Source organism: Notothenia coriiceps, unplaced genomic scaffold, assembly GCF_000735185.1.
Source record: "Notothenia coriiceps isolate Sejong01 unplaced genomic scaffold, NC01 NC01_scaffold00019358, whole genome shotgun sequence".
In the NCBI taxonomy this organism is placed as follows: domain Eukaryota; kingdom Metazoa; phylum Chordata; class Actinopteri; order Perciformes; family Nototheniidae; genus Notothenia; species Notothenia coriiceps.
In genome coordinates this window covers 2,026-27,933 of record NW_011352059.1, presented here as the reverse complement: position 1 = coordinate 27,933, position 25,908 = coordinate 2,026, and the positions used below count along the sequence as shown (strand labels likewise).

The 25,908-nt window shown below is 39.5% G+C and overlaps 1 protein-coding gene across 1 annotated transcript; it reads left to right on the top strand.

Annotated features, from left to right (window-relative positions):
- Nucleotides 1-7,047: 7,047 nt before the first annotated feature.
- Nucleotides 7,048-25,703, top strand: LOC104951979 (protein-glutamine gamma-glutamyltransferase K-like; the record flags this gene model as incomplete). Its single annotated transcript, XM_010778727.1, has 12 exons — nucleotides 7,048-7,268; nucleotides 14,033-14,328; nucleotides 14,408-14,599; nucleotides 17,614-17,865; nucleotides 20,268-20,386; nucleotides 20,864-20,971; nucleotides 21,382-21,559; nucleotides 22,151-22,289; nucleotides 23,793-23,985; nucleotides 24,097-24,250; nucleotides 24,472-24,756; nucleotides 25,543-25,703. Coding segments are annotated over exons 2-12 (2,076 nt in total), but the record flags the coding sequence as incomplete, so codon positions are not given.
- Nucleotides 25,704-25,908: the final 205 nt, after the last annotated feature.

Here is a 25,908-nt window from a genome sequence, read left to right as displayed (position 1 = left end):
AGCGGACTGGCGGAGGGTGACGCCCGGGGGAGACAGAGGAACGACGGGGAGAGAGAGCAAACATAAAAATACGTAAATTGCATTAAATCAAGGAGGCAATTAAAAGCACCCTGCAAACTATTATCCAATGAGCATATTTCCAGCACTTAAACACTTTCAATAACAGCCCATACCGCCGTTCAAGCCCCCCTATCATGATGAATGAAAGTGAAGACAAAGTTAAACGCAAGTGACACCCAACTGGTAGGCTACATGGTGCCTCTCAAAAAGCTGCCTCAGACCGCTCTCCATTAAAATACGCGAATCATGGGTAGATCCAGGCCACTTTGCAACAACATCAAGAATGTTAAAAGTTGCATCAAAAACAATCTGCGTGTTGATGGAATGTACTTTATTTCTATTGACGAACACGTCCTCATCTTTTGATGGCGCAATTATTTTTATGTGCGTCCCGTCAATAGCACCGACCACACCGGGCATACCTGCATTGCCATGAAGTTGGCTTAGATCCTGTGTAGTTGTTGATTGTCCAAAGGAAACCGGATAAACTGTTGGATGATATGTGGTCTAGAGAGCGCGTTGATGGTTTGGTTTATGGCACAGCTGACTGATGGTTGCGATATTCCTAAATCGTCGGCATTGCAAAGTTGCATTTTCCCTGTTGCTAAATATCGTAGTGTTGCCAAACATTTTACTTCCGGACTAATCGGGTTATTCCTGTTAGTCGGGGATGTTATTGCATCCCGCACTAATTCCACAACAAGTTTGATACCCTCACGATTTAGCCTATAGGCCTATCTCTTGATCAATTCACAGTCTTCCATTGTCTCCAAAACATTTCGTCTCGCAGCCATTTTCAGATTCTTTGTGAATAGGTCTTACTGAGTTAGGAGTCCTCTCGAGGACTTTTAAGCTCTCCCAGACTTAGGTGCTACTTTTAGGCTTAAAATACTTTGTGAATTGCTCTTAGTGAATAAAATTAGGAGTCCTAAATTTAAGACTGACACGCCCATTATGCTTAGGAGTTTCTCCTAAATTCGCCAGTTAGGAGCTACTTTTAGCCCTAAAATCCTTTGTGAATACGGCCCCAGGTCTCTAGTAATTGTGTGCTCAAAGTGCACCAGATTGAAGCATTTTACTGTAAAATGTTCAAAAAAAGTCTTCCCGGGGGAGCATACCCCCGGACCCGCCTAGAGGATGTGACGTCCACCACCCAATTCAAACATGTTCATACAATACTGAATACATTTGAAGCCATTTTGACGTCTATTACCTATGTCAATAAGTTTCTGTTTTTGTATTTGTCTTTTGTATTTTTCATTTATTCTTTACATATAAAATGTCGCCTAAAATCTCACCTAGGGCAGCAAATTGTCTACAACCGGCCCTGGTACTAGGCCTCAAGAGCCTTTCTTGTGCTGACACATAGAAACAAATTGGCGGGGCGCACTTTGCACGCGCACACACTAAAAAATTCCACGCGCTCCGCGCTCACATTATGCTGGGCCCACGTGCCTTAGCAATGCTGCTATGACTCCATCCTACGGGAAATACTGCCTTTAGGCATTAGTTCAATGAATCAGGGGTGCGGCAAGTTTGAATGTTGTCATTATTAAACAGAATGGAAAACAAGTCAAAGCCCAAATTTTCACAAATTGCAAAGTAGAAGAAATATAGAAAAAAATTATATTTTTGAGATTTACACTAGTCACAAACAACAATGGAGATAGAGTATACTTCAGGGATTTACAAGTTTTCTAAGACGGCGATTACATTCTATTGTTTGATCCATTACTTTGTCCAGACTTAAACATATCAAATAAATAGACTCAAGCAGTGATGATGTATTCTTTTTAGGCCAACCCAACAGTTAGCATCATAAGGGGTCCCTATAAAAAAAGCAGTCAGATTTTCCTTTGATTTTAGAAATTTGTAGAAAACTAACTTAATGATACTTACACGTTTTAGATAATTTCCACATATTAACACCACTTTTTTAATAGTTGAAGCGTAAATACAATCGCCAAAAGAAAATAACTAACGTTGGGTACAAACAAACTTCAAGTTACACCGCTAAGCTAAAGGCGTCTAATGTTGGGAGTAATGACGTTTAGTATTCTCATTTAAACACTAAGAGCAAACCCCTTTTTTAAGACAAGTTAAAGATTCAGACATTCACCAGTGGAGTATTTACTCACATATTAGTTTGTAGAAATAAAACATGAAAATCTTTTAAGCGTTAACGAGGCCTTATTTCAGGCATCTAGCCAAAAGCTAAATAAACATATTTATTGACTTGAGACAAGGTACTACAGAAGTGCTAAGATGCTAACTCATCTCAGGGTATATGAGTCATCTAAAATGTGTTCAGAAAACACATGTCTGCCTTTAAAACAGAGGAGAAATTAAACCTGACATGCTCTGTGTTTGTTTTAAAAGCAGAAGCGGTCTAAATCAGAGAGGCAGAGCAAAAATATAAATCATTTGATCAACAGCAGAGACTCTGTTTGCCTGGTCTGTGTGGGTTCATCTCCAGAGCAACTGCAGAGCATGAATCAGCCCCAGCGCGGCAAACTGTGAATGAGACCTGCAATTGATTAAGGGTCCGGGAGACGTGCGCAGACACATTTCATCACAGCCTCGCAAAACACACACAGCTCTTGGTGTCACAGACTGAACCCTTGGTGAATCATTATCAACAACAGAAATGACATCTTCCCGTTAAAGGATTGAGCAATTCTTACATTTGTAGGAATTCTTCAGCACATGTAAGAGTTGTCAAATCCTCATCTGCCTGTAGTTTAGCTGCCTATCAAGATGTATTCGTTTATTTTTGTGAAATAGGGGGAGAGGTTTCATTATTCTTGTTGAACTATGTTTATTTGTTGTTAGTTTTGCTAAGAATTAGATGAGATTATCAGAATCAATCTAATTTGTGCACGTAACATGTCAAGTTACACAGACTATTATAACAAAGCCTGAATGTACTTTTAATATGAATTTTTGTACAATCTAGCTTTTTTCTCCTGCTGCCAATACTTTTGTCAAGCTACGCTAATCAGCTGCTGGCTATATCTTATCAATACAGGTATCTTTGGTTTGTGAGAATGTCATCGATCTTCTCATAACTCTTGTCAAGAAGGTTTGTTTAGCAAAAATAGTGAACTATTCTTTCAACCATATCGACATTCAATTGTCTTTGTTCCTTTTTTCTGGTCATTTCTACGAAGGATCATTAAGTTGTGTGTGTTGCGGCTATTTTTTGATCGTGCTAGGTTCAGAAAAGGTCAGAGGAACTTGGTTATTATTTAACAGAGACATGTCAATAGGATACCAGAAATATTCTCACTGACGCTCCTTGACACAGGGGCTGCTGTACTCTATGTTTGCAGTGCAGCGGAGCATATATTTCCACTTACAAAGAACAACGGCACTTTTTCGTCCATTCTCTATACAAAAAAGTTAGAAACAAAACACACATTTCTCCAAACATGTCTACCATAGCCAGGAAGTTTCCTTTGGCCTGCTACTTGCTGTTTGGTTTCCCATGTACAGTATAAGTGCCAGAACCCAGATGCTCAGATAGTCAGCGAACCCAGGTCACCTTTGTGTTTCCTCACACGCCCACTCCTCTGCAGGAGCAGAAAAAAGTTGTCTGTGCCATTAATCACACCGGTGTCAAAGCACCAAGATGAACAATAAGACTGGTAAATAGTAGGCATTTTTCAAAATACAAATAGTCATGACAAAAGTCTAATGCATGGGTGTGAACTGCAATTTTTATAGAAAATGTCATTTTTACAAATACCACTGTGGAAAATGTATAAAAAAATTCCTTGGGGAAACATTAATACATTTTCCTTATGAAGGTGTTTGTCCACATTTATTGTAGACAATTTGACTTTTCATTGCAGGAAGAGCACAGGTATAACTAATAACTTTTAAGATGGCTGTGCTCCAGCTCCAGGAAGCCATTCTAGTAAGCCACCATACACAATGCAAAAAAGGCAGGAACTGGTACACCTGAATGAAATCAAGCCATAATTATTCTGATTAACCACACCTGTGCTTCCCTGTTTACTGTTAATGTCAAATGGATTGACTTGAAAAAATAGCTTCAGGATCATTACTGCTCTCAATTACTGATTTCCTTAATTTGAAATACTATTAGAGTAGTAGATAACACCAATTCTTGTTTCTATAAATTATACAAGACATTAACTTTCATGAATGCACGACCTGTAACTCAAGCAGCCAAGCACTAAGCAGTGGTTCCTAAACTATTTCTTAAAGGGACCACTTTCTTTTTTATGAGCAATGTTAAGTAACATATTTAATAGATATATATTGTTATATGTAATGAATAATAATACAGATCAACTGATTAAACTTCACATTTATACAAATAATAAACTGCAGGAAGTCTGTGTAAAATGCTGTTTAGCCATGGTGCCACAAATCTTGTTATCCTAACATACAGTAGCGTACCTACAGCCTCACAGAGTTTCTTTAAATCTCAGCTGGTATGTGACCATTTTACCATGAAGACAGGGGATGGCTTTAGATATGTGTCTTCGGTTTTCTCTTGTAATGATCATTTCCTACCTACAGTATATGATTCACTGCTTGACATCATCATGATCTCCTGCCAAACCACAAAAAGGGCAATGGAAACTTTAGTCATCCACACTGTCTAGTCATCCACTGGTTTGCTGGCACTTCTGAAGAACTGAAATGATTACATGTTGTCTCATTGCCATTCTGCTGAGAAAATGCTTTTGACTGTTATCACAAAAATACAATCACAAATTCCTTTTCGGCATACAGTATGGTTTAAATTTAAACTTTACTGGATAAGAGGTCACAATGGCTTTTCCTCTGAGGTTTCCAGAAGAGAACCAAACATGTGCAGGGGAAGTTTCATGTCCTGTGAAGTTTTAGAGATCACAAGAACATTGGCACGAGATTTCCTAAATATGGGGTTCAACCTTGAATCATCGACACAAATACAACTTTAGTTTTGATTTGATTTTTAGGAAACTATCATATTTGTATAGCCTAAATATACAAAATAGTTTATCATATGGCAGGGATAGAACACATTACTGACCTTTATTGGCAGATATTTACAAATACACAGCTACATGCAGTGGTTTATGACATACTCAGATTTAGTACAAGAGGAAAGAGTTACTGTTATTGAGTATTTAAGTAAAGATCCTAAAAACAGTATTTTGGTGATGTAAAAGTAAAAGAACACATTATGCTTAATGGCCCATTTCAGATGTATTCATTATTTCACTGAATTAAAAATGATTTCATACTTGGAGACATTTCTTTAATGTTGTAGATGAAAAAGGTGGGGCTGATTGAAATCACTTTATATATTCCTGGTTAGATTAACCATGCATTTGATCTTAGTTTTTATATTTTGTGTTAGTTATAGAAATTGGTTAAAGTGAGCAAATAGCTAGTAGAGAAAAGGTATAAAGTATATAACGGAATTTTTCGAGTTAAGTACAAGTACTACATTTTGCAGGGTAGGCTATACCAAATCTTTGTATATGGTTGAAGATATGTGGTGATCACATTATGACTCAGATCAAATTTAAAGTAACATTAAATGCTTATCTTCCTGCATTGCACTGACTGTTACCACTCCCTTCCTGTATTGACTGTATTTCAGAACACAGAGAAACCAAACGTTTGCAAGGGATGGTACTGTAAAGTTTTAGAGATCACAAGAACATTGACCGGGGACTTCCTAAAAAGGGGATTCATCCACAAATCATCCACATGATTCAATCTGTGGTTTCAGTTTATTTTTTGTGGTGATATAATGTATTTACATTAATTTACAAAAAGTTATATTATATGGCATTATATTACAACTTTCCAATCTTTACAGGTAGAAATGTACAGACACGCTACTTTGCAATGTTTTATGAAGTTCTCAGTTCTAACAATACATGAGTAAAGAAATACTCTGTAACAGAGAATTTAAGAAAAGTTCTTAAAAGTACAGACATATTGTAATCAAAATATACCCAAAGTACCAGAAATAAAAGTACATATTGGTCAAAATGGCCAATTTCAGATTTATATGTTTTATTACTGAATTACAAAATGATTTTATAGTGTTGAATTGGTTAAAGGGGTCCCATTATGCTTTTTGGGGTTTTCCCTGTAGTGTGTTAAAGTGTTTTAGTGCATGTAAATGGTCTGCAAAGCATCAAATCCCAAAGTTCCCTCAAGAAGGATTTTCTCTCGCACACACTCGCCTGAAACACTTCCATTGCACTCTTTTTGTTTACTTCTGCGACAAAGTGACATCATTATGTAGCACTTGCACTTCTATTGGCTAGCGCGCCAACACATTCAACGCAATATGCTGAGAGGCGGAACATCTCTAAGCGGTTGACCAATCACAACAGAACCATCCAGCTAAACAATCACAACAGACTGGGCTCTGGTTTCAGACAGAGGGTGAAAAGAGATGCTGTAGCACAGGCAGGATGAGAAAAATAAATACCTTTTTGAACATTAAAGCATGTAAGCATGTCACAAAAAAATCACTAAATACTAATGTAAAACCCGAATAGTATTTAAGTAACTCAAGTTATCAAATATTTGTAGTAAAAAGTGCAATGTTTGACAAAATATTATACAACTTAAACTATAGTACAACAATTCTAAAGTAGCATACAACTGAAATGCTCCAGTACTTCGAGATGTGTAGGGCTTTGTGTACCAAATCTTTGTATAATGATTACATTTTGACTCACAACACATTCAAGCTAACAATAAATGCCTATCCCCTTGCAATCCTCTGACTGCCTCCACTCCCTTCCTGTATTGGAAAAATAAGGCTGAATATTACGCAACACACTACCCTCCTTCAGTTTCCCTCTCCTCATGTGTGTGTGTGTGTGTGTGTGTGTGTGTGTGTGTGTGTGTGTGTGTGTATTACTCATCATGTATTCTATTCTACGTGCGCACTTACGCAGCGAACCAATATCCCTGTCGACGCAACTGGACCTCGTGGTGGGATAGGGAAACTTCAGCAAATAGAGGATGGGGTGGGCTTGGATGTGAGGAAGAGAGGGGTGTGTCAGTTTAAAGCACATTCCATGACAGCCATATAAATATTCAGATTCAAGAGCGGAGCGAGTAGAGGAAATAAACAACTTTTGAAAACTTTGACGCTGAGACATACGAACGAACCTGACGTTGCATCGCTGATCCAAAGAGGAATACACGGAGATAAAGTAAGATTTGGAGTCACACTCTAACCGTTATTTCTGTGATGTTATGTGAAGTGACTTGTTGCAGTGCGCGCATGACCTAACGGTTTCTTCTTTCAGAGAGGGGAAGGTAGGCTAAGATCCCTAAAGGAAAGAAATACACATCTAGCATATACACTTAAAGAACAGATCACAACACAACGTAGTATAGACTTATAATAGGTCTATGATAAGCCATGTATGTTAGCAATTTAAAAGCCGGTCTTATTCCATAAGGTAAATCTTTATTGAACTTTGTCATCCTTAATTTTTCTCATGGTCTTGCTCTTTAGTTGAACAAAAACACGAGTTCCCCTGATTTGTTTCCATCAGTAAGAAAAAGTCTTCCCTTTATATCTCTAATAAGTTGTTTTTAAAAGTCCCATGTCATGACCATTTCTACTGATCATAATTTCATTGTTAAGGTATATTAAAATAGATTTATATTGTGCAATTTTCCAAAATCACATTGGTTTCTCATACAGCATCTCTGTTTAGTAGCCTATGTTTATTCACTCTCTGTCCTAAACGGCTTGTTGGAGCTCCTCCCCCCCTGTGTTAGAGTTTTACTCGCTACAGGGTGTACTTTGAGGGTTTGTGACTCTGCAGACCGTTTACATGCATAAAAACCTTCATAACGCACAAGGGGCGGGTAATAACCGGAAAAGAATGACATGGGACCTTTAAAGCATTTTTCATTGAACACATTAATTAGTTGTAGTATTTCATGTTTTCACTAGCTGATTCCCTTTTCTTCTCTATGAAGGATGTGCATTGCGTATATTGATGTATTTGTTATGCATGTGATGTGTGTTGTGACATTTCTATCTAAAGTCAATTCATTAATTTTACACCATTGGGGAGCAAAATCACCAGACAAACAGGGGCAGTCATTTAAGGCTGGTGATGTTGATTGGAAACAGTGACTTGAATTTAAAAAGCTTATCTCGGGGCCCAGTGGGCATACCAGAGGTGCCGGCATGCCAACACAAACTGACTGAAGAGTCAGTGCAAAGCTCCAGAGGGAGAGGCAGCATAATGGGAGAAGTGATACACAATAGGCAGGGGAGAAAAGATGAACAACTAACTGTTGTTTTCAAGCTTGGCTGTGTTACAAAACCATTTAAATTTGTGCATTAAAGAGTGAGTGAAGAGCAGCCAAAAATGAGGCTTGTGCAATGGATTTGCATGGTTTAAGAGGGTAGATGACTCTAATTGCAATGCTAGGCCACCTAAGGTGCATTAGTGATATAACTTGGCTTAAAGCCTGTGAAGACATGTATTGACAACAGAAAAAGCCTGAAAACTTTTTCTTAGTTGGTAAATCTGAAACGTTTTCCAGTTTTATTTGCCCTATTGTAATTTTATCTTGCATTTTTATCTGCGCACATATTTAGTCAGCTATTGTCTGAGTGTGCAGGTAAAGGCATGGAAGCTCCACTGTTTTTGAAGAACTTAAATGAATTGCTCTAAAACCAAAATGTGTTGAATCTTATCATGCTTTTAACCTCATTTCAATGTACATGTAGGTTTCTTAAAAAAATTATATTAGAGGTCTGAGTGGATGACTCTAATCGGTGAATTTCAAGCCACCTAAGGCGCAGTAGTGAGATAACTTTGCTTATTAAAGCATGTTAAGACATAAATTACTAACAAAACAGCCTGAACATTTTTATTTAGGTGTTACATTTAGAAATATTTCCAGTATTTTTTGCGTTATATCATGGCAAATATTTGGTAAGCCATTGTCAGGTGTGTGAATCATGTAATTTTTTTATTTGTTCACTTCATTTAAATGAACATGTTGGTTCCCGTAAAAAAAAAAAAATTAGATGGTTGAGTGGATGACTTTAATTAGGCAATGCTAGTCCTCCTAAGTTGCAGTAGTGAGACATCTTGCCTGAGAAAAAAACAATTACCAACAAAACCGCCTGGAAATAATATCAGCGCACATAAGTCAGCCCTTGTCTGCAGAAAAAGGTATGCAATTGTTCTTAATGAACTTACATGAATTGCTTTTCTAACTAAAATGTTTAGAGTGCTGTCTATTCTTACTTCATTTAATGAACATGTTGGTTCCCTTTTTTTAAACTAATATTAGAGATGTAGAAAAGGCAGCACTGAATGGGTCGGTGAGCGTGACTTTAGTTTTGGGTGGAGATCGTGTTGCAATACAAACAGCTTACTCCATCCATTGTGACTATCACAATGATTATTAATGTTTTTGGCCAAATATTTAGAGGATCTGGAAGCAGTTAAAGGGAGGGGAATGTTATCTGACCAGCAGATGAACTTAGGAAGTCCAGGAGCTGAAAAAACTGAAGCAAACCTTAATATTTGGCAGACACACAGATGGTGCACACACAAAGACACTCTCACATGGATTTTGAGGGGCTGTGAGGTGCCCCTCCCTAACACCACTCCCTCAGCTGTTTGCCCTTTTGAACTGCACCACATAACTTCACTATCACTGCATTTTTTACAAATCCAGTGTGCTTAGCCTGTCTGATACGGCTGTCCCATGCAAATATTTAACAAGAAATCTAAAGATAAATGTTACCATGCTTCATAAATGACTCTAACCAATGCTTGTCTGTATAAAAGACTTGCTTTAAAGGTCCGATGACATGGCCATTTCTACTGATCATAATTCCATTGTTGAGGTCTACTAGAATAGATTTACATTGTTCAATGTTCCAAAATCACATTGGTTTCTCATACAGCATCTCTGTATAGTATGTGTATTCATTCTATTCATTCACTCTCTGTCCTAAACGGCAGAGTGAACCCCTCCCTATGAGCCCACTGTGCTCTGATTGGTCAGCTCGCCCACTCTGTTCTGATGAGTCCACCACCGATACAGCGGAACATCAGTGATTATGTGTTACTATGGAGTTAGCAACCAGAAAATGACACCAGTAATGACAAACAGATGAGAATGCTGCGTGGGGTCTGAGTGCCTTGTTGGAGGGACGTTGCGGGGTTCGCTGCTGCGAGGAGCGGATAGTGTGAGCTGGGTTACTGCTGGTGTCATTTACTGGTTGCTGCGTGGGTCTGCGAGACAGCGAGACAACACAAAACTCAGCCTGAGCACACACACACACACTGGTAGCCTGGCTGTGAGTTTGTGTGTGTGCTCAGGCTGAGTTCAGGCTGAGTTTCACGTTGTCTCGCTGTCTCAGGCTGAGTTCAGGCTGTGGCTGAGAAAAGATAAGGCTGAGTCAGAGGACTCTGGGCTGAGTGAGTGTATGTGTGTGAGGAAGTCCGCAGATTGGTCCATTTAGACCAATCCGTGTAGCCGTTACGTCACTTTGCCCCTTACGTCACTACGACGCAGGAAGAAAAAAATGGAAAAATTAAAATCTCCAACGAGGCGTTCTGTGGCAGCATAGACAGGTATTTTCTGTGTTAGAGTTTTACTCGCTACAGGGTGTACTTTGAGGGTTTGTGACTTTGCTGACCGTTTACATCAGGGGTCGGCAACCCCTGGCACGCGTGCCAGCATAGGCACGTGGCACCGTAACCAGTGGCACACTAGGAATAAGTGGAATAAGTGTGCAATAATATTTAAATTGTATTTTCGGATCCTGAACGAGAACGCCGCCAGAGCGCGTCTACCTGCAGAAGGAAGCCATGCACGCAACGCAGCCCCGCTCTCTTTAACTCCAGGCGACTTTCTGCCGCTTTCCTCCGTGGTGCAGTGCTGATCGTTTCACCACAGAGGAAAGCACTTCACAAATTGCAGTAGGCCTACCCATAAGGAGCTGTACAAATGCCGCAGTTTTTGCGTGGCTGTGTCTTTAATTGAAAGCCCAGTGGCGATCTGCTCATCGAAATAATATGCTACAAAGGGGCGGACTGGCCATCTGTGTGTTGAATTTTCCTGTCGGCTCCCAGACCGTAGTCGAGGAGGGCAGAAGCAACAAGCTTCAGGTTCAATAACCCACTTTAGCTTAAATGACTGGAGAGAGGCGAGCTCTTCTTGGGAGGCCGTTGTATTTATTTAGCTGTTCTTCTGTTTCACAAAATACATCACAGACCTCTGTTTTTCTGCTGCCTCGTTTCACTTCCAGAAACATACACACGTTCCCTCACTGTCGCTCTGCCATCCACACACACATGCACAAGCCACACCCCTCTCTCTCTCTCTCTCTTAAAAGGGACAGCGATCTCATCTCACTCTGCATGACCCTAATATCATAACATGTGTGTTCTGGAGAATCACAGAACGGACGATTGTCCTTATTATTATGCCGTTTAAACCAATTATTTAAATGTGGTAAATGTTTAAGTTTGGCTCCCCCCGCCCTCCGGCTGATAGTTCACGAGCGTCAAGCTCCTCAACCCCCCCCCGTTGATAATTCTCGATCGTCGGCACGCTGACAACAATTTTTTTTTTTAAATGGCACTTCATATCAAAAAGGTTGCCGACCCCTGGTTTACATGCATAAAAAGCTACATAACACACAAGGGGACGGGTAACAACCGGAAAAGCATGACATGGGACCTTTAACTTTCATTAGATGATACCTTTCATCTCCCGTGCCTCCTTTTGAGCTTTAGCTGAATGCTAAAGTTTGACATTATAATGAGAAACATATGCATAAAGCGAAGTATATTTGCACATATGCTAACTAAGGGGTTAGCACCAGTTACAGCTCCACCACCTACTTGGAATGGCTATGTGTTTATCTTCTTCCACTCAAGCAGCTAACGTTAGCTTGTCCAGTGTTTATACAATAGTAGCCTCGCGTTACCTTCATACTAGTCAAGTATATAGCTATCTTGGTTACTTTTTAAGGTTACAGTTAACGCCCTTGGAACTGAAATAATGTCCGCTGTGTGGGAGCTAAGGTGATCCATTTTTTACGAGTTTAGTTTACGTTAGCCACTCTGTCCTGCTCTGTATTGGATTATTGGAGGTTAATTCTCAGCCAAAATATGTTAACTTTAGCTTTAATCTTTTAGAATTAAGTCAAACAAGTAACCATCAAATGTTGCAGATGTCATCATATAAACTGGCTACACTGGTAGTGAGTGACTTCAACTGATTTTCAATAAAAAAAATTACACTTATTTACCATAAAACAGTTATTCTGGAGTCCCTTTTATAGAAGTCTGAAATGTTTAGAGATATTTAAAGTAAGCCAAAGACCAATGTTCTTACTTAGTAACAGTTAGCGTTAATTAGCTAGCAATCTATGGGTTGTAAACCTGTTACTTCAGACAAAAGATGACAGTCCATAGTCAGAAAATATAATTCTGCTTCTGTGTATCTCTATGTGACATGCCAACCCCTTTTGTTTTTGAATACATTTTAAAGGGCTAGATGGCCACCATTATTATTGTAAACCTATTACATTTTACGAGGGTTTTACTAGAACCCAAGAAACTCCTATAGTGCTTATATGTATTGGTATGCCTCATACTGTTTTATATTTGTTTGCAGCGACATAGCCCTGTGTGGCTTTTATGATAACAAGTTACAGATGGTGAGAAAAAGGAACAGACGGAAAGTTCTCCTCCCCCTCCGTCCATAGTAAACACTTTTTGTTTTCACTTTTGTTTTCAATGTTGACATTTCATAATGTTGACATTTGCTGTACGTGAACATGATTTTAAAATTTGAGGAAGAGCAGAAAGAACAGGCTTATTTTCAATGTGACAAATGATCTAATTCCTTTGTGATTATTAGAGAACTGTATGAGGAGGGGATGTGACAGTGTGATAAATGTTCATATGATCTACAGTACTGGACACCTACATCCGCAGTCTATGTGCACGCACAGAGACACACACATACATGACATCATTCCACAGCTGGGGTGAGACAAATGGAATCCAGCTGTTAGTAGGAGGGATGTTAGATTGCTCAGGGAGTGTAGCCAACAAAGACGAAAGGTTGAATTCCCCAGAATGATTTGAGAAAGCCTGGCGACTGGGCAGAGTGCAATTCTGGAATGTTGTAATTGTGGGAAAAAGTGAAAGAAATAGTACATTTGCTGTTTGATGATGAGGAGATATAAGAAAAGGGAGAAGTGGAACTGGAAACATTTTCTGTTAATCAGGTTGTTATGAATGCAAAATCTTGGCAGTATTGAACATATTGTAGTACACTGCCAATGACCTCTACAGTGTGAACATTGGTGTTTTTGACTTGTGTGCTATGATGTTGAGCTTATGGCCTTCAACATTATCTCACGTTATATTTTTTGCAGATAGGTTGGTTATTTTTTCCCTCTCTGAGATTGTATCCTCACACCCCAATAGAGATGAAGAGAAATTATGTTTTTGGCCCTCATCATGAAATGAAATTGTTCAGAGATTCAACAGCAGCATCTGTTTGCAGGAACAATGTAGGCATAACTCTGGAAAAAACACAGTGCAGTCAGCAGTCAGCAGTATTCTTAAGATGAGTTTTCCTTTTGTGGAGAAAGGTTCCAATAAAAACTGTTCACAGAAAAATGTTTCAAACCTGAGGAATAATTCTAAAACGATTTGCATTGATAGATAACACTTGTGCAATGGTTCCTAACCCTACTAAATAGGTCCACAAGTTAACGGATCACAAGATGATTAAGGAATGGTTAAGGTGGTAGCTATTCTGATAGATAGCCTACCCATTATTTTGTTAACGCCCATAACTTTAAAGCAGGATGATGTTGTCACGTTATCTGTTATGAGTTATAACTGCTGTCTGCATTGTCATTCCTGAACTTAATGTAGCATTTTCCAAAAATGTCTCCTAGAATGCCAGGTGAGCGGTTGGCAGTAAGAGGCACGTCAGAGGTGGGGCGTTTCCCTGGAGCAGCCCCACCAACCAGAGTGGAGCTGACCATTCATAAAGATGGGGAGAAGAAACTGGAAGAGGGAGGCTGTCGCCGCTGGTTCAAGAAGATGTGTCCATGCTGCTGTAAGCGCCAGAGCAACACCCATGATGTTACAGATAAGGTGGAATTTGTCAAACCCCCGGCCCCGACCCCGACCCCTACCCCTGAGCCTGCAAAGCTGACGGTTGAGAATGGAGAGGCTAAGGAAATGGAAGGTAATAATGTCACTAATATCACCCCTACAAGTCAATACTCATGCAGACACATACTTACATTTTGACCCTCCTCTCTCAGAAATGAAGTTGTCAGTGTGTTCTGTGGACCTGCTGAGCTCCAAGACGGATCAGAACAGAAAGGAGCATCACACTGAGCTGTTTCAGGGGGACGATATGATCATCCGCAGAGGACAGACCTTCCAGATAGAGATGGACCTCAACAGGCCCTTCAGTGCTGACAATGACAAGCTGTACCTGGACCTGAAAACAGGTATGGAACAGATTGACAGTATCTGTACGCATGTCCGTATACCTTAAAATAATCTCAAATTGATATGGTAAAGAAAGGTCATCAATATGATCTTTAGGGTAGGGGGGTTTTCTACTGAAAAAGAAAAGATCGATCCTACATACACACTCTGGTAGTGAAACAAAAAGGAAAAGCAAAGCATTAGACCATAACTCGGACAATATATTCTAAAAACCTCAAGGGCCACTTTTATTTCTTTGGGGGATTCACAAGGGAGTTTCTTTTGTTTTAAAAGAGAGAGAAAAAGGTAGCAAATGCAAATATACCCATACTTTAATTCACATGGTTTTGTTAGACCCACCCAGTCTAGTAAATACCTACTTTTTCACATTCAAACCCCAAGTGTGTTATTCATCTACAGTAATTTCCAACCACAGGGTTTCTCTCAGCAGAATTCAGGGGTCATGTAGATAGTAGAGTACATACATTAACTTGAAAAGCCAGAAATTATATTTTTTATGAGAATAATGTTCTTATATTTAGTGAGTTTTATTAAATTAATAAATGTTCATAATAATTTTTTTATATTCTGAGATTATAGTCAACACTCTGAGTTTGAAGTCCACTGAATAATTCCAATTCAGAAATATATTTATTATAAATAAATTCTGACGACAAAACTCAGAAAATCAATCAAATTACAACGTTAACCAAACTCAAACAAATATTTCACATGTGTCTTTAATCCACTTCCTTATATTGCTACTTTCCATAATATAAATGTGGGACTCTCCATTAACTAGTTGTTGCTGTAAGCCGTGTGAAACCCAGAAGCTGACTCAAAACAAAGCATGGGAACTGTTCAAAATTCCAAGCATATATCACATTTAAATCGAGCAGCAGTTCAAACATAGCTGCACCACAAGTTTTGGATTCCACCCACCATCCCACAGTGCAGCTTCAAGTCTGCTGGACACCGGACACCTCGCTCTGATATTTAGCAGGCCTCATACAACAACCATCCACTGCACACATGGGAATAAATGGCCCTTACATCACCACAGAGAGACGATTTGCCGTCACTGCTGCTTAGATAATCACATAGCAGTGTTGGCGCACATAGCTATTCGACAGGCTACGATTACCTTTGCTTTCACAGTGCCATTCGTCGCAAAAAGGTTTAAAGTGCAGCACTAAAAGCTGGGCTTTGTATTGTAGTTTCACCCTAAGCTGTTATTTTGTTCAACTTGGATGGTCCATAATGATATAGAGTCAATTTTCCACAAAGGTGAGGTCAATCTGGTCGAAATCAGAGTGTTTTTCATTGATTTCCTTTTGTACAAGTCCCCAGGAAGCCCAGGCTGAAGTGGGCGAGAGAACAATGGTTTCTTGATAAACTATACTCGCTTGGGCAAATGGCAACTAAAGCCCAGCAGGGTGACACGAAGCAAATAGCGCACAGGAAAGCAACCAAGAAGTCTTAATACTGCTCATGGGTTAGAATTGACTTTAGATAAACATTGTGTTCATGAGAAAGTTTGCACAAAGTTGTTTTAGCAGTTTGTTAGCCAAGCAACAAACCATGTAAAAAGGAAAATCCAAGCTAATAAAACACTCACAGATGTTCTTGGCTTTGTGCAGAGATGTGTGTGTATGTGCAGTGTCAGAAATGTTATTTACTCAGAGAAACCACCAGTCATCCACTGTGGCAACAGACTAACAACTAACAGACTAACTCACTGTGACGTGAATAATCAAGTTTACTACTTTCCCAGCTATATGTGGCAATGAAAGCCTTCCAAGGCCACTTCTGCTCTATAACCTTATTTACATAAAACATTTCAAGGATAACTGAACATTGGAAGCATTGAAAAGCACATAGTCTAGCTGCACAAAAAACAACAACTGAACAATTGACCAGAAGCTGTGTTCTTCTGCCCTGCAAGTCCTTTCATTTACATGCATTTACAATAACATAATAACATTTACAATACAGGAATGGGTTTCTAAAATGCCTTTTTTATTTCCCTTATTAACAAATAAATATGTTTTGCTTGGTATTTTCTTCTAGATTTTTCTGGTAGCTCTAGTGCAGGGGTGTCAAACTAAATGTCCTTGTGGGCCACATCAGCATTATGGTTGCACTCAAAAGGGCCGGTTGTAACTTTAAGACTTTATAAATATACATATATAAATATAGTTCTGGATTGTGGGAAACGGTATTTCGATCTCCCTGTCTGTACACACAAACTGAAAGATTGACAATAAATATGACTTTGACTTTTGACTTTGATATACATATATACAAATATATATAAAGTAATGTATTATATTACATTGTTGCCTCTGCATTGGATTATTATCGGATAGGGGGATAACTTCATAATTAACTATGTCTGAAAGCAGAAGTCTGGGGCAAATAATTGCAAGTATTTTCACTGCACATGTCACAAAATGAGATGGATTGGGACATGTAGTTTATGAGCAACGTGCTTCTGTAAGGCGACATGTAACCAATAATAAACTTATTATATTCTTTCCAAGCTCTTGCGGGCCACATAAAATGAAATTGCGGGCCGGATTTGGCCCACGGGCCTTGAGTTTGACACCATAGCAAATAGTTCATAGTTCATAGCAAATCAGTTGCTTGTAGTTAACTTTAATCTCCTAATTTTTGGGTTTATATTCATACTGGTTTCTAGCCAAGAGTTAGATGTGAAGATTGATGCTGCATTTATCTTTTACATCTGAACTAATGTTAAAACCGTTAGATTAGTTTAGCCTAGCATAAGACTACGAGGAAACAGCTAGCCTGGCTCTACAGTAAAGTCAATCTAACAATTACATTTGTATTTCCCCAAAATGTTTCCAATTTACATTGGGTAGACTATTGTATATGGTACATAACTTTATCAAATAGTAGCACAAAAGTATTGTAACACATTGGCCTTTTGTTCATGAAAAAGTTTTCCTTTTATTTCTTACTCTTTGGAATGCTGGTACAACATGACTCAAATAATACCTGTGTGCTTTAGGTCCCCTGCCCCTGGTGTCCAAAGGCACCCATGTCATCATCCCACTGGTGGATCACCTGGAGGATGAACGCTGGGAGGCCAAGATTGTAGAGCAGAACGGCAACAAGATCAAGCTGTCCGTCAACTCTCCAGCCAGCGCTGTGATTGGCCTGTATGGGCTCACGGTGACAACCAGCACTTCGAAATGCGTGGCGGCAAATACTCACAACTCCGACAAGAACATCGTCATGCTCTTCAACCCTTGGTGTGAAGGTAAGATTGGCAGTGGTGGGTGCACACATGGCCGAGGGTGAAACACAAATTCAGGGCAGCAAGGAAGGAAAGACAGACAGAATTACATAAAAAGTCTTGTATCAATTTATATCTGGCTTGACTGTTATATTAAAAAAGTCAATATTTTACTTGCAGGCGAACTGTCTAATACAGCCCTACTACCAGTTCTCCCAGAATATAGCTGATGCATTATGAATAGCCTTAACATTCTGATAGCAGGTGCTGGCACAGTTTTAAGCTTTGAGGGGAGACCTGATATAATTTAACACATGGGCGAGGAAGGCTAACTCAACCCATGAGTGTGTTGCTGTCCATCAAAAAGCTACAGCTGTGTAACTATGAGAGTTATATAAGGTCACTGGCTTTGATTCAAAAATGCTAGCACTTGAATCACAAGCACTCTTAAGTATGGGACCCAAGCAGATTTTGTGTAGGAAGAAAACAGACCATCTTATGAAATGTTTATACATAAAGACATGATATTTAACCTTTGTTTATGCATAAATCAAACACTTTTAAACACTTTAATATCATGAATATTGTTTTTTTTAAATAGATAAAAGCAAAAACAAACTGTAATAAGAAACTGATGAGAAAGCAGAAGTGACACGAGTGGAGGAATGCTGAAGACTGTGAAAGTGTAAGTAAGATTTAGGAAGGAAACACTCAAACAGGACTACGCCCTTGTAGTGAAGCCTTATCACAAAGTAACCAATCACAAAAGAAAACTGTTCTTTATCATCTGTTTTACTCCAAATGAGACCACAATTTAAAAAAATGATCACCATGCTGTATTACAGAAGACTTAAACTAATGATTGAGAGGACAAACTCATTAAGGAAATGCTAACTGAGTTGATAAATCAAGTGATAACTATTGTCATTTTCTCATAGACTTCTATACAATCTGACTTCTTTGTGTAACAAGTGGAGTCCCCCCTGCTAGCTGATAGAGAGGAAGCATATTTAAGGCACTTAAGCATTGACCAACTTTTAAGGACCCTTGGGTTGCTGACTGGTTTTTCTGTTTGTATTTAAAACAAAAAAGGTCTTATTTTAAAATATAAGCATACTTATTATTCTCTTATTCAGTTAATAAAGGCTTAGGAAATAAGTTCCATTGTTTATCTGGCTGAGTTCAGTTTGCTGAGCATTGCAAACTATCCGCACAGGATATTTGACCAAAATAAATATATTTGCAACACAGAAAAATAAAAAGAGTTTGAACTGGATTTGATAAAAAAATATATATATACGGTCTGTCTTTCATTACACTGTTGCTGCTTTTGGCCCGAAAGCCCAATCTCTTCTTCCCTCTTTCAATCTCTTCTTCGCGAGACCAATCACTTCCTCACGCTCATAAAATTCAAAATCGCCATGGGGCAAGCTCACAGTAATCCTGCAGCTGGTGACAACCTGTCCTCACCCTCGCTTTTACTGCCTCCTTGTGCACTTCCTGGCTTTAAATGCCTTTCCCACCCAGACCCAGTCCTGCTCTCTGCTTGCTATCTGTTGACCTGATCCTCACTGCACTGCTCTGTTTTCTGTTTTCTGTCCTCCTCCTCCTCCTCCTCCTCCTCCTCCTCCTCCTCTTCCTCCTCCTCCTCCTCCATATCCTCCCGTTTGTGAGTCTGTTTCTCCCTACATTGCACTCCCAAAATTCAGGAGGAAGTGAAAAACACAATCATCACTGCTGCCAGATGCTGTCAGCCTCAGCCTCTACTTTCTCCTGTAAAATCTCAAGAGACTCTGTTACGCTTCACGCCCCACTCACGCCCCCTCCCCCCTTTCACTCCCAAGAACAACTTCCCCTCTTTCTCTTATTCGTCCCTCATGACTTTGTTAAACCTCTTCCTTCCACTTGATTTTTTCTCATGTCCATCTTCAACAGTGTTTTTCCTTTCTTTCCTTACATCAAATTCCTCTAACCCACTCACGGTTCCAACATTAAATGCCAGAGTCTGTAGGGCTGATGTCACTCAAAACAGGCCGCTTCCCATAGATGAACATGGGCCCCACTGCAAGGTCCATTGAGTCATTGTGTTTCCTCATCATTTCCTGGTGTTGGGGAACCTTTCACACAGTTTGTGAAAATGAATCACATTCCTGAGTGGTTTAGTCACTGAAGAGGTGATTAAAACATGGATAGTGGCTCCTTTTCACAGACAGAGGATGGCAAACATATTAACATTGAGTCTAATCATTAAATATAATTATAGTTTAACATTAAAGTGCCTCTTATTTCCTGTTGAAGCTGGTTTAATAGGATCAACTTTAGTTTTCAAACTTAACCGTTTAAAGCTTGGGATACTGGATTCAATTATATATTCTCAGTATTATTACACTGGATTACTATAATCTAATGTCATCATGTCTTTCCAGAGGACGCAGTGTTCCTGGATGATGAGGAGGAGAGAAAGGAGTATGTTCTGAATGACATCGGGAGGATTTATTATGGCACAGAGAAACAGATCGGGGCCCGCACATGGAACTTTGGGCAGGTACGGACTATCAAGACAAGATGGGACTGGAAATGACTAAATGTTTGGAAATGATATCATTGTCTAGGGCCGATCCTAATGGAAATATACATCTTTAAAACATGGTCAAAATATATACTGTAGTTTTATTCTTTAAAAATACTAACCATTTTTGTTTATTTAAAATGTAATACAAGATATAAACAGGGTTATCTTGGGACTATTTTTATGTGTGGATTATTACACATATACACTAGTGAGTATATCCAGCAGCACATTGTTTTGGCTTTATTTATTATCAGTTGCACATGCTTTAAGTTTCTTCTACCACAAATTCTTCTCCTATCTGTGTTTTATTTCTCAGTTGGTGTAGTTATTGCTATCAATGTTTTAAAGGACACGTCTTCAATTTGTTCCCCAATAATATAATTGAATACCCATTCGAGTGACCTGCTGTCTGTTGCTCAGGATCTGTGTTTTTGTTTGTTTTGGCTGTAGTTTCATGAGGGAGTTCTGGAAGCATGTATGTTTATCCTGGAGAAGAGTGACATGCCTCCATCTGGTCGAGGGGATGCTGTCAATGTGGTTAGAGTCCTATCTGCCATGGTGAGTTTTGATTTATCAACATTCCACTATCTCAGGATATTAGAAATATGGGGCTCATGAGTCCAAGTCCTTGAATATATTTAGTTAACTTTTAAATGTATCTCTGTGAATGTTGCCGTTTCAAAGCCGGGAATACAATTGTGGTGGGACAATACTAAATGCTTTATTTTTGGCCTAAAAGTAGTCGAATTTCCATATGTTCATTAAAACAGTTTGCCATGTGTTTCCAATCATACATTGTAGCCAACATAAAGATTATTAAAAAAAACATTCAGGAAACGATGAAGAGGACATGACCCCAAATGTTCTCATAGCTAGCAACGGTTGTGTTCTGCTTGGATAATTAGCATTTTAATGTAAACATGAGAGGATTCATTTGTAATTCACAGTGTCCCTATTTTTGTTTTTAGATAAATGCTCAGGATGACTTTGGGGTCCTGGTGGGGAACTGGTCTGGGGATTACTCTGATGGAGTCTCTCCTTCTGCATGGAGCAGCAGCGTGGAGATTCTGAGAAAGTACCACTCCTCCAACGGAACGCCCGTGTCTTACGGACAGTGTTGGGTCTTCTCTGGGATCACTACAACGGGTTGGTATATCAAGAATTACAGAGCATGTGATGCAGTGTGAAGAAACATTGTGTGTTTATGGAGACAGGTTGAGCTCGTCAAGAGAAAAGCTATACTTTCTGACACAGAGGTGTGACAAGAGACTCCTCTATGTGTTGTTTGTGTGCAGGCCATAAAGTTCCCAGTGTTCACGTAAATTTGATAAACAGTCATGATGAGGGGCTCCCTGTCTATCAGTCCCTTTTCATTAGCTCTCACTGCTCTGTAACAGAACACTTCATTCATTGTACATGCATGCAGGAGCCCTCACATGGTAGCTAGCTGACCTTAGCACCTGATAGCAAGCCATAGCTCATGTACACACACTCATATAAATACTTTTAGGCATTCCTATCATACGTACCACTTTTGTCCCCAATAGACCCACATGTGTTGCTTTCAGTCAGCCATCATTAAACAAGTTCCATGCCCCCATGCATGCAAGGGTCATCATGGTAGAAAAGTCATTATGCTCAAGTTTTAGCATCTGCCAACAAACAACAACATACAATTATTAACAAACTTCTGAATTGAGTTCTAACAAATCTTTCTCTGTCTGTCTTTGTTGCCAGTTCTTCGGTGTCTTGGCATACCCGCCCGCAGCGTGACCAACTTCCAGTCTGCTCATGACACTGATGTATCCCTCACCACAGATGTGTATTTAGATGAGGATATGGAGCCAATCGACTACCTCAATAGTGACTCTGTGTGGTAAGATATGTAACTTTACCAGGACAGGGCACCCTGCTGCTAAATCCAAACCTTAGGAATGCGCCTTATATTTAGATGTCCTTCAAAAGCAGTCCATTATAATTTGAAACCTCAGAGACGTAAAGCTTGTTCAATTATTTACAACTCGGATGCTAATCTGGTATCTATCTGCTATGTGGTAGTACTGTTTTTAAAAATAACTCTAGAAATATTTGTGCCATCTGTTGTTTCACCATAGAGTGGCGAAGTCCCTCCCCTTTCGGGGGAGCTCCATGGGACCTTATTTTGGAAAAATTATGTATTGAAGTCAATGGAGAGAGAAAGATTATCTTTTCGATCCCGTTTCAATTGTGCCACGAATTACACATATGATGTTTGTCAATTTAAAAGATAATTTTGCATGTCAAAAAAATTAAAATGTTTTTTTTTCGTGTCACACAGAACGATTTTAAAAGCATTGTAAATAATAACAAATTAGAAGGAAAAACAGATACAAAAAAATAGAGATTTGAGTATTCTGACAGAATGATTTTAGAAGCAATGTATTTCTATTGGTAGTATGTTTCGTGTCTGCACCAAATAATAACAAATTAGAAGGAAAACAAGAAATACAGATTTCAGTATTCTGAAGCTCTGAGCCCCATTTATTTTCCTCGCGGACGGCGAAAAAACTCCGACATCATACAATTTAAAATAAAAGGGATAGGGTTAGGCTTAGGGTAAGATATTGAGTAAGAAAAGGTTTTTATGAACCTCACAGCTTCCGGTCTTCCAAGNGGTGCAGGCACGAAACATACTACCAATAGAAATACATTGCTTTTAAAATCGTTCTGTGTGACACGAAAAAAATGCGAAAATCGTGTTGGTGAACACGAATCAAGAGATTAAATTAATTTCGTGACTATAACATGAAATGCTGTGGGACTGGGTTGATTGGGCAGAGGAGTCCGAGAAAGTTGCTCCCCTATGTGACGTAATATGACGCGTTTGACGTTGTTTNCCGTCAAAATGACGGACTGCTTTCAGATTTTTCCGTCTATTGTTAAAAAATATCCGTCATAGCGGAAAATATTCAGTTAACGCGACCTCTGCTCGGAAGACATGTGCTACCAAGCAAGTGTCCTCGATATCGAGAAACACCCAAGGAGTCCGAGAAAGTTGCTCCCCCATGTGACGTAATATAGTATGACGTAAAAAAAATGGCTCCTTTACCCTCTGAATTCCTGCCCTTATTGTCTCGTAAAACATATGAAATCCTGCATTAACTTTTTTAATTCTAATTTTCAGGCAAGGTTAAGCATAAATGTAGTAAAAATAAAACCCTGCAAGTTGCTCTTTAAGATGCCTCGTTTTCTTATTGAGAATTAGACACAAAGATTGATACCGCTTTTCACTTTGTTTGTTAAAAATTAGGCTAAGCTAGGCGACAGTTAGCTAGCTAGTTAAGCTAGCCTGGTTTTTATCCAAGAATAACTTAATAAACATACTTTTTTAACCATCTAGGAACTTTCATGTATGGAATGACTGCTGGATGGCGAGACAAGACCTGCCCCCCGGTCATGGAGGCTGGCAGGCTATTGACTCGACCCCCCAGGAGACGAGCCAGGGCACCTTCCGCTGCGGGCCTGCCTCCCATAACGCCATCCGATCTGGCCAGGTCTACCTCAAACATGACACGCCATTTGTCTTCGCTGAGGTGAGTGCTAGAAATTGGCAAGTGCCCAAAGTTGATTCTAGATTCATGTTGATGCAATACCTTGGTTGAACTCCATCTTCAGTATTAATGTCTCATGTACTTGTCTATCAGGTCAACAGTGATAAGATCTTCTGGCAAAGAAACCCGGACGCCGGTTTCACGCAGATCCACTGCGAGAAGAAAGCTGTTGGCCACCACATCAGTACTAAAGCAGTTGGCTCTGATGAGCGGGCAGACATCACACACCTGTATAAATATCAAGAAGGTACTCGAGATAATTTCCTTGAACTATCCTAATATGTAAGGATTTAATACTATCTCTGCTGCATAGATCACATTTGTCTTATCTCTTTACCTGCTCATATTATTAAAATGTGTATGTATCTGTTTGCTCAACTGTAAGCGTTATGTTTGTAATAACTGCAAATAAATCCTAAAACATCAGACAAAATCACGTGCACTCACATTCTCCTCCCTCTGTACCAGGTTCGGAAGAGGAACGGATTGCTGTGGAGACTGCCAGTCGTTTTGGCAGCAAGCCAGATACTTACTCCACGGCCCTTGCACAGGATGTGTTCGTGGAGGTGAAGATGGAGGGTGAAGGGCCCAGGATGGGTGCTGACGCCAAGCTGAGCATCGTGGTGAAGAACCTGAGCTCGCAATCTCGCCGCACCACTCTGCATAGCCAGGTGGCCGTCATGTACTACACCGGTGTGCTGAAGGGCACCATTAGGAAGGAGCAGATACCTGTGGAGCTCCTTCCCAATGAAGGTATGGCCCTCCCACAAAGCTGCTGTAGTCAACATTCTTATACTAACAATGGCTACATGTATGAAAGAGGTCGCTCAGTCACAATCTTATAATTTAACTATGCAGATCTACTCATCTCTTCAGTGTTTAGAGTCATTGTTTTGGTTAGTAGGCACACTTCTTAACTGTTTTGATTTAGTGTTACTGCTCTCATCAGCAGCGGGCAGCTATTTTCAGCAAAACAACACTCTAAAAAACGACTGTACACAGTACCTTTTGACAGCCAGAAGGCAGACAAAGCAGTTGATTATTCTCTCAGGAGTGGGTGGAGACAAAGACACAGCCAAAAGGAGAGTGGTTGATGCTGTTTTACGTGTGCTACCTTTGCAATATCAACTTAAAAAGTCAGCTCAGTGTGTGTTAAAGCATTATATACACTGAGAAAAAACGCTTAGAATATTGAATTGAGCTAAGGGATTTTGTATTGCTCATGACTTTTCATTTGTATATGTAGAAAGTGTGAATACAGTGGTCTCGCTTTAATGCAGTTGAAAGCACAGGAACGGCCAGGGGAGCTATAATAATAAGCGACTGTGGATTTAACAAAGGAACAAGTTCATCAGTGAGCTTTGAAGGTGTCAGGAGAGGAACTTTTTCTTAACCTTTGGCCAGAGGCAGGCTTGCTATTTCCCCTGTTTCCATTCTTTGTGCAAAGCCAATCAGCTTAAAATGAAAGAGAAAGTATAACTTGCATTGTGAAAATGTAAAATACTGAAGCATAGCTCTTTTCCTTACCTTTCCACACAGAAAAGACCTTTGACTGGGTGCTGCCCTACCAACAGTACCAGAACCAGCTGGTGGATCAGGCCGCTCTGATGCTGACCCTGTCTGGAAGAGTCAGTGAGACCCAGCAGGTGGTAGCCAACCAGACCACCTTTAGGCTCCGTACACCTGACCTCAACATCACGGTACGTTTTAGACTTACTGTACATTTTTTGAATTAAATGTCACCTATTATGCACAATCCACTTTTTCATGTCATGTATACATCAACATGTGTCCCCTCTGTGTAAAGAGATTCTGAAAGTTTCAGGAACAAAGATTCTCTCTCTTTTTGTCTTGATCCATTTATATAAAAACCTGTCTGAAAATGAACTGATCAGATTTTGGCCA